Below are 10,234 nucleotides of genomic sequence, written 5' to 3' on the forward strand. Positions count from 1 at the left end.
CACTACACAGGGCATCTCCCTGGCAAAAGGATCAAATCAATATAATATATAGATATCTGGGAACTCTAACACTAACTGACTGACTACTAGGTAACTTTCACTGACGCTCCACCATATGCATCAAATCTCTTAGAATGACTTGCTATGGCATCAATACAACCACAACACAAAAAGAAAACAGGGGTCAGACCCCAATACGACAAACCAGTAAAATTATGACGTATATAAATGTTTAGGTACCAGTTGGGTAAGTAGCTCAACTGGTACCAACACTTTAAGATTCTAAGTACTTAAGCCTTGAGGTCCTGTGTTCAAATGTTGGGGGAGGCGAAGAAACCACTTTCCAGGGGTGTGATATTCTATGAGTGACGGTGCATAAGCATGGGCTACGACTCATGCTGAACCTTCCTAACGACTCATGACCAGTAGTGGTGCATGGGTATGAGCCAAAGCCCATTTTGATTTAGCCTAATGGCCCATGATCGTTACAAAAATGTTACAAATATCAGATTCCTCTCCTTCTTAGACCTAGTTAACACAAGGATAAAATCCATACACATGTATGACCACAGCTCACTAGGAATAAGGATTAGTTCGTGCAACACATAAGAATCAAGCGTAAATGTCTTTTCCCTATATGCAAGAAATTCTTCACAACACCACTTAACACACCTTTTCATATGCAACCAACACATTTATTCACACATTAAAGCGATGACTAAATCACGACAATACTCTAGCACGGAACTCATATAGTGAATATAAAATGAAAAATCTATTATCCTTTAAAATATATTCATTATGAACAAAGAAATTATCATATCACTATAAAAAAATGACTTTTCGCAGCGCGCAAATTCTCTTTCCGCGGCGCACATTGCACACTGCACAACTGCAAGCTGTTGAAAGTTCAAGATTACCCGCGGCTTGTGGGTGCGCGCCACGGATACTGTTATCCCTGGCGCGCATGTGCATGTCGTTAATACTATTATCCATGGCGTACACGCCGTTAAAACTAATATCCGCGTGCGTACTGCGCACGTCTCAAATAACAGTATCCGTAGCGTGCGTGCGCACGCTATTAATAATTTTATCTGCGGCGTGCATTCGCACACCGTTAATACTATTATCCGCCATGCGTACATGCATGCCACATATACTATTATCGATAGCACATGCACGCACGTTGGAGATAATATTATCTGCAGTGTGCAATGTACGCCGTTAATATTCATATCCGCAACATGCAAACAAATTCTAAATCATTCGTTTGCAAGCCAATAAAATCAAATTCGTTAAAAAAAATCAATCGAATGGACAAAAATGATAAACAAAAAATTTAGAGCAAATTTAAGTTTAATTAACACAAAATTGATGAAAGTAATTGTTTTTCAGTATATCAAAACAGAAAGTCCGAAAATCCAAAGCAAGATACGAAATCTGTAACAACTAGCTGGTACATATATAGCGATGATTAAACTTTCAACACACGCAAATCAGTAGAATATTTATCAATCACACAATACTATAAATTTAGATAACCATGCTACCGTGCTTTCTATCGCATCCTCCAGAAACTCATTTCATCATTTGGTTGAATTAGGTCAACCTTCTACACCAAACTTATCAACCCAAACTTTCCAACACGATCTACCAAGAACAACGTGATGCACTTTTGTGTTTGGATCTGTGGATGCAATTCGACCTTCTGCAACAACTAATTCATCAGTACACCAATGAAGCAGCTTACATTTAGTATTAGCACAGATATCTCCAAGACTCACATTCCTCAAATTTGACTGTAAATAAACAATGAAAAGTTATTGACTCAACCATGTATATTTTTGTAACAATTTTGAGGTTTAAAAATACATAATTTAAAGATAATTACTTGAGAAACATGATCAAAATTACCATTTTTCTTGGCACCAATATCGATATCAACATTACTACCAACTTCATTCCCAATACTGCTACCAATGCCACCACTGGCAACCTAATTTTACAATCAAATCGTGTCAAGCAATGTAATCATGATAATTCAAAAGTATTTAAGTGTGTATATATACCAAATATATTTTTCATATGTTGTTTACTTACTAACATGTTCTTGCTGATTTTGTTGATTCATACTTTGTAAAAACATTGAACTCATTTCTTGCATTTCTAGCTGATTTTGTTGCATTTGTTGTTGAAGGCTTTGTACCATAGTTTGAAGTTGTTGAACAATTTCATTTTGTTTCACTAAAGCTCCAACTTTCGATTGTGTAACTCCGAAGCCCATTCCGTGCACTCTACCTCGAGCTTCCTTGCCAAACACAAGGCTAATTGCATCATCAACAATGTTAGCTGTGTTTTGAGATTCAGGTGGACATTCTTGTATTTCTTTCTGCAAAAAAAAAAAAAAAATATGAGCACACACGATAAAACCGAGAAGGGGAAAATTGTGTTTAATATTTAAAAATAAAATATTTATTTTATTGTCATTTTCTCTCCAACAGCTTGAGTACTAGGCTCCCCATTTTGTTTCTTGTGACCTTCAATCCAAACTTGCGATCTCGTAATTTTTGTGTATGTCGAGCTTCTCTTCTCCGTTAATATAGAAATATATACAAAATCATTAGAACATAATTCAAGATGTATATATCATTACTAATTTCATAAATTATAAAAACCATAAAAAAATTTACCATAATGTGAGTCAAATGAGCATAACCTCTTAGGCTCATTGTGTTTCTCATCGTTCTAAATCTTTCACTATTTTCCTGAGAATTGAGCAACTGAATTTCAGAGAATCGGACGAAGAATTCCATTTTGAAATATTTTAATAAATACATTTTTATTTTTATTTTTTTAGAAAAAAAAACCCCAATTTCTTACAACCAGAATCACACATTGTACATTATTATTATTATTATTATTATTATTATGGGAGAGTGGATGGTAAAAGAAAAAATTCTAGTATACTACAGCATTTACATCTGATGAGAGTGTGACCTATACAAGTAAGTATCCAACAGTTCAAATGGCTTTGAATGTTTACTTCAACATACGCCAGTAACATATTAGGGAAAAGAAATTTGTAAGACATCTACAAACAGCTTAGTCTAATATAATATGGGTGTGTCCAGCTCACAACTCTTTGTTTGTCCAAGAATCCTACCACAGCCGGCACCACCACCATCAGAAGAAAAAACAGAATACATACCTTGCAATCTCCAAATTATCCATCTTCTAAGCCACTAATATACTACAATCTAAAGACTGGAACTTTTACCAAGGAAAACATAACAAAATATTATCCAAATACTAAGGACAACCACCGATATGTGCCATAGACCCAAAAAATTACAAATACCATTTGGCATGCATCTACTTGCAGGTACCAAATAGCCAAGAGGGTAATCATATACTGTCTAAGTTTCTCACATCTGGTCAATTAAAGATCCATATTTTAATCATTCGGTCTTTTGTAAATATATTACCTATGATTTAAATATTTTGTATATATTAATACATTAACCACGAAGATCTAAATAGCACCAATAAATTGAAAGGTAAAGCAAATGTACTAAGTGACCATAAAAGAGTCCAGAAAAATTCTTACTTGAAAGTTAGATGATAATGTCCTCTGTACAAACAAGTCCCACTGATTTTGGTCCATAAATTCAGGCTTCAAAAGATTGAGATCTCGTGAAGCCAGTCGACTTGTATTAGCTTCTCGTACAAGTATTTGCAATTTGGATTTCCTATCGCACCAAAATTTAGCCAACTTTCAAAAAATTGATTTCTTTTCACAATCCTCAACTTTGTAAGTCACCTGTTCATTAAATAACAAGAAAATATGTCTACATTTGAGTAACTAAATATATAATCTGAAGACAGCTCCACATCCTATCATTCACTTCTTCTCTTATGTCATTCAATCCATCTAATGTATAAGGCACAAATTCTTTTATCATGCAACCTAGGAAAGAAGTGTACTTCACTGTATTATCTCCAACCGGCTTTCCAAACTCATTACGCTCCAGTTCTTTACACTTGTCTTGGCCACTAACCATTTTCCACTTTGATGCACCCCGTCCTTTTTTCTCATCTGTTTTCTCATCATCAATTGGTTTTTTACCGTGCAAATCATGTGATGAATTAGCCGAATTGTTAGAGTCCATTTTCGATAACCTAAATGTAATGCCCAGAACAATGATTTCTCATTCCGAATTGATAAATATATGTTATGAATAATGTACATAGAGATAAGAAGTAAGAGAGGAAGAAGTTGGCTTGAAATGTTGAATTCTAGGAATTTAATTCGAAGCCATACCGCACCTGCAGTGCTAGGAGACACCGCACCCACGGTGCATGGACAGAAAGTTGGTAAGTTTTGTTCGAAGCAACACCGCACCCGCGGTAGAACAAGACCGCACCCGCGGTGCTGAGACCGCACCTACGGTAGTAACAGGAGCGCACCCGCGGTCGATAGTTTTTGAAAATTACTAGCCCTGCCGAGACATGAGCGCACCCGCGCTCATGTTAGCACCGCACCCACGGTGATGCATGCGAGGAATCCACTCTCCTTCTCCTGTTGACACATGGCATGGTATATATATAGAATTGTGCTGATTCATTCATTCTTCATTTCCAGCCAGAGAACCGAGACTTCCCCTCCAAGCATCTTCAAGTTCTTCACTTTGATTCTTAAGTTGTGTATGATTTAGCCATCCAAACTTTGAGCTAAGTAGAAATTCTTGCTCCTTGCATCGACGGCTACAAAGTGATGTAAGTTTCATTTAATTTCAGTATGGTTCGGATTTTAGAGGTTGGGGAAATTGGAATATGATAGTTATATTGTGTTCTTGCCGTATTGAACATGATATATTCATAAACGGATCAAAGAATGGATGTCAAATGTAATTGTGGTTATTTTCAGCAGATATTGTGATGAGATTATGCAGCTTGTACGATCTTGACATAGATATTGTAATGTTGGTGATTTGAGGATATAGTCTTGTATTGAGTTTAAGATTTGGATTGACCGGTATTACAAATATATGTCGTTATGCTGTCAAATTATATCGAGATCACGTAGTGACTTGGATATGTGTTGATTAGATGAGAGATTGATAGATTGTATATTCACATTTCCATTTCAGATTCGTCTTTACGACCGTGACAGCGACTGTGCAAAGAAAGGTATAGTACATGTTTTGTTTGGGGAATCACGACTCAAAGGAGATCACATTTGAGTTCCCAACCAAAATCACATACTTGTTTTATTATCTATACCTTGATATGATTATGATTGTTTATAGATTTGTTTCTAGAATTTGTATGCAAATCTTGCTATGCTTTGTTTACAGATCATGTTGCATTGCATTAAGATGATCATGCTTGGTTACAGATTTTGTATTCATGCATTAAGATAGGAAAGTCTGAGAGATCATCCAGACTTCTAGACGTTCGGTGATATCACAGCTTAGGGGAAGATCACCGCCCCTATTGTAGACGCGGATACAGATCAGGCCGAAGTCTAGGAATAAGACGTACAGTCACCCCGATTGGGAGGGTAGGTGATAGATCATCTTATTCACACCGGGATCCCTAGAGTTCTAGTCAAGTCGAGTCTAGACATGATTAGATTTGCATTGCATGATTTTATATGAATGACATTCATATCAGCATGTTTCATGTTTTAGATTGTTTTAATGCATGTATACATGTTTATACTGGGATTTGTTCTCACCGGTTTTCCGGCTGTTGTTATGTCTGTATGTGTGCATAACAACAGGTGGGGCAGGATCTGGGTCGAGACAGAGATGATCGTGTTAGCGTGGAGATCACGGGCGTAGCAGATGAACCAGTAGTTGTCTTTTATTATGTACTGTATTTTAATACTGGTTAGTTGAGGACATACAGAACAAGACATGTATTTTATGTTGTATGTTGTAAAATAAATAAAGAACTTATACTTGTTTAGTTACATTTGATTTAATGTAAAAAGCGAAAAATTGACCCACACTTTAGAATAACGATCCATTTAATCCCAAGAAAAAGAATTAGAGCCCGGGTCTCCACAACAGGTGGTATCAGAGCGAGAGTTCTTTTAGACTAAGATAGAATAGAATGAGCGGGGTAAATTGAGTCTTCTTCCTTGCTTTATGATGTGATAGCATGTTTATTGCTTTCCCTATTACATGTTATGTGTTATCTAATTGATTGCAGCATGTAATTGACTGAATCAGAACCGATTCTGGATCAGAGGTAAATGATCAGAGGAGGGCTGAGACAGTTGTATACCTTGTTTACTAATCTGTTGGTTTATTAGATATGCCTCCTAGAAGAGCAGCCGTACCTCTACGACCCCCAGCGCCAGAACAGGGGAGTACATCTGGAGAGCACATGGATGTTACTGCGACTCCTATGGAAACTCTTTTGAAACGATTTCAGTCGTTTAGACCACCGACCTTAAAGGGTACAGAACTTGCAGTTGACTGTGAAAGCTGGCTTGAGGATATCGAGATGTTATTCGAGTATCTAGAATACAGTGATGAGAAAAGAGTGAAACTCATTGGCCATCAATTTCAAGACGTGGCTAAGAACTGGTGGTTGAACATCAAAAGAGCATTGGAACAGCGTGGCACGGAGATTACCTGGAAAGTGTTCAAGACAGAGTTTTATGAGCGGTTCTTTCCTATATCCTACCGTAAAGATAAAGGCGCTGAGTTTGCAAACTTGAGGCAAGGGCAACTGAATATTGAAGAGTACGTCGCTAAATTTTCTTCCTTGCTTCGATTTTCACCTCATGTTTCAGGTAATGATGAGGCCATGGCAGATCAATTTATAAATGGCCTAAACCCAGATATCTTTACGTTGGTAAACACGGGGAGACCGAATAATTTCGCAGATGCGTTAAATCGGGCCAAAGGAGCAGAAGCAGGATTGATAAGACAGCGGAGTGCTCCGTATGTTGCTCCTGTACCAAGACCACCGCAGCCTTCAGTGCAACCTCCTCCTCCTAGATTTGAAAGCGGCGGTAGTAGCAGCGGCAGAAAGGATCAATTGAAAGCCAAGGGTAAACAGTTTAAAATACCAGGGAGCAGCTCGTCGAGCTCCAGCGGATCAAGACAGACTGGTTTTGATCAGAGTACCAGGTATTCAGGTGTTTATTGCAGTTCCTGTGGAGGAAAGCATGCGACTGAACAGTGCCAGGGAGTCACAGGCCGATGCAACATTTGTAGGCAACCAGGGCATTTTGCCAAAGTCTGTCCACAGAGGAGTGTACAGCCAGCCCAGAGTGGACGAGCATCCGGTTCAGTACCTCAGCTTGAACGGCAGGCATCATCGGTTCATTCTTTTCAGCCTCCACCGGCACAGACTCAACCCAGAGCCAGAGGTAGTCAGACTGTGAGTCAACCTCCGAGGCAACAGGCTCAAGTGTTTGCATTGACAGAAGAGCAAGCACAAGATGCACCAGATGATGTTATAGCAGGTAACTGCTCTCTTTATGGTTATCCTGCTTATATATTGATAGATACAGGTGCATCGCATACATTCATTTCGGAGCGATTTGCATTGTTACATTCATTGCCTGTTGAGACTTTGTTAGATGTTGTGTCGATTAATTCTCCGTTGGGAAGTGGATTGATATCTGTAACTACGGTTAGACATTGCATTCTACAGTTTGAGGGACATGAGATTGACCTAGATTGTATAGTGTTGGGTCTAGCTGATTTTGATTGTATAGTCGGTATTGACATGCTAACGAAGTACAGAGCCACTGTAGATTGTTTCCATAAGATTGTCAGATTCAGACCCGAGATGACAGACGAGTGGAAATTCTACAGGAAGGGTTCCAGATCTCGGATTCCCTTGATTTCGGCTCTTACTATGAACAGATTGTTACAAAAAGGAGCAGATGGTTTCTTTATTTATGTTGTAGATATGCAGAAATCGAGCCCGCCATTGGCGGATCTGCCAGTAGTACGGGAATTTGCAGATATTTTTCCAGATGAGATCCCAGGATTACCTCCGGTGCGAGAGGTAGATTTTAGTATTGATCTTGTAGCAGGTACCGTCCCTATTTCGAGAGCTCCGTATAGGATGGCACCCATCGAACTAAAAGAATTGAAAGCACAGTTAGAAGATCTTGTGGCCAAGGGATATATCAGACCTAGTGTATCTCCTTGGGGCGCTCCGGTGTTGTTTGTGCGAAAGAAAGACGGTTCGATGCGATTGTGTATAGACTACCGGCAACTGAATAAGGCAACAATCAAGAATAAATATCCATTGCCTAGAATCGATGATTTATTTGATCAATTGCAGGGATCATCTGTTTATTCTAAGATTGATTTGCGATCGGGATATCATCAGCTCAGAGTTCGAGATGTAGACATACCGAAGACAACATTTCGAACCAGGTATGGACATTACGAATTCATTGTCATGCCTTTTGGGTTGACAAATGCTCCAGCAGTATTCATGGGCTTGATGAATCAAATCTTTCAGCGGTATTTGGATGATTTTGTTATTGTCTTCATCGATGATATTTTGGTGTATTCGAAGAACATAAATGAGCATGCAGAACATCTCAGAATTGTTTTGCAGACGTTGAGAAACGAGCGACTGTATGCTAAATTGTCAAAGTGTGAGTTTTGGTTGAATCGAGTTGTCTTCTTGGGGCACATCATATCGGGAGATGGTATTTCTGTAGATCCGAGTAAAGTGGAAGCTGTAATTAGTTGGCCAAGACCGACTTCGGTACCAGAAATACGCAGTTTCATGGGTCTAGCAGGATACTATAGACGATTCATTCAAGATTTCTCCAGTATTGCAAAGCCAATCACCCAATTGACACAGAAGAATATGCCATTCGTTTGGTCAGAGGAGTGCGAGTCTAGCTTCCTAGAACTGAAGAAAAGGCTGACTAGTGCTCCAGTGTTGACGATACCTTCAGGTACAGGTGATTTCGTTTTATATTGTGATGCCTCTCATAGAGGGTTGGGATGTGTTCTTATGCAACAGGGTCATGTGATCGCATATGCCTCGAGACAATTGAAGCCACATGAAGTTCGATACCCCATTCATGATCTAGAATTGGCGGCTATCGTTTTTGCATTGAAGATTTGGCGTCATTATCTCTACGGCGAGAAATTTGAGATTTTCTCCGATCACAAGAGCCTGAAGTACCTATTTTCTCAGTCAGAATTGAATATGAGGCAGCGTAGATGGCTTGATTTACTGAAAGACTTTGATTGCGAAATCAAATATTATCCAGGGAAGTCAAATGCAGCAGCAGATGCCTTAAGTCGAAAGGTATGTTCGTTGTCCTTGTCGACGATAGGTGTTAACAATTTAGTTGAAAATTGCTGCTTGTCTGGATTAGAATTTGATACAGATAGTAAGCCACTACGACTTGCTACGATCCAAGTTGAACCTGATTTGATTATGAGAATCAAAGAAGCACAGAGAAGAGATCAGAATGTGCAGAAATCTGTTCAGATGGTCAGATCAGGACACATATCAGAATATCAGGTACATGTTCATGTGTTGTACGTGAATAACCGTCTTGTTATGCCAGATGTTGCAGAGTTGAGACAGCAGATTCTGTCAGAGGCACATGGTAGTCGGTTCAGCATTCATCCTGGTGGCAGGAAAATGTATAATGACTTGAACACACAGTTCTGGTGGAAACAGATGAAGTCAGACATTGCCGAATTTGTGTCTAAATGCTTAAACTGCCAACAGGTAAAAGCTGAAAGAAAGAAGCCGGGAGGTTTACTTCAGAGTTTAGCAATTCCAGAATGGAAATGGGACTACATTTCCATGGATTTCGTGACGAAGTTACCTCGATCATCCAGAGGCTGCGATGCGATTTGGGTCATTATTGACAGATTGACCAAATCTGCTTGTTTCATTCCGTACAGAATGACGTATAGACAAGATCAGATGGCGGAGATATATATTCTAGAGGTAGTCAGATTGCACGGTGTGCCGAAGTCTATCGTATCAGATCGTGATCCACGATTCACTTCTCACTTTTGGCACAGCTTACAGCAGGCTTTGGGTACGACATTACACCTGAGTACTGCTTATCACCCTCAGACAGACGGACAGTCAGAACGGACTATCCAGACACTAGAGGATATGTTGAGAGCCGTTGTGCTAGATTTTGGCATTAGTTGGCAAGATTCCCTACCTCTTTGCGAATTTTCTTACAATAATAGCTATCAGACGAGTA

General features: G+C 39.0%; 1 protein-coding gene and 1 long non-coding RNA gene across 4 annotated transcripts; both read right to left on the reverse strand.

Annotated features, from left to right (window-relative positions):
- Positions 1 to 1,290: 1,290 nt before the first annotated feature.
- LOC140829799 (uncharacterized) lies at positions 1,291 to 2,713 on the reverse strand. 3 transcript variants are annotated; one of them, XM_073193093.1, is made up of 3 exons: positions 2,105 to 2,713; positions 1,892 to 1,996; positions 1,291 to 1,708 (listed from the first exon to the last, which is right to left on the reverse strand). In XM_073193093.1, exons 1-3 carry the CDS (start codon positions 2,282 to 2,284, stop codon positions 1,613 to 1,615), a joined length of 381 nt encoding a protein of 126 aa, XP_073049194.1. In that variant the 5' UTR covers positions 2,285 to 2,713; the 3' UTR covers positions 1,291 to 1,612. The 3 variants fall into 3 exon arrangements, with proteins under 3 accessions (XP_073049194.1, XP_073049195.1, XP_073049193.1); XM_073193094.1 differs by having other exon boundaries at positions 1,310 to 1,799; positions 2,101 to 2,681; XM_073193092.1 differs by having other exon boundaries at positions 1,355 to 1,799; positions 2,105 to 2,677.
- A 20-nt stretch (positions 2,714 to 2,733) lies between these two features.
- Positions 2,734 to 3,847, reverse strand: LOC140829800 (uncharacterized). Its single transcript, XR_012117534.1, has 2 exons — positions 3,608 to 3,847; positions 2,734 to 2,765 (listed from the first exon to the last, which is right to left on the reverse strand). It is a non-coding gene; the product is annotated as an uncharacterized lncRNA (long non-coding RNA).
- Positions 3,848 to 10,234: the final 6,387 nt, after the last annotated feature.

Source organism: Primulina eburnea, chromosome 4 (genome assembly GCF_022965805.1).
Source record: "Primulina eburnea isolate SZY01 chromosome 4, ASM2296580v1, whole genome shotgun sequence".
Classification (NCBI taxonomy): domain Eukaryota; kingdom Viridiplantae; phylum Streptophyta; class Magnoliopsida; order Lamiales; family Gesneriaceae; genus Primulina; species Primulina eburnea.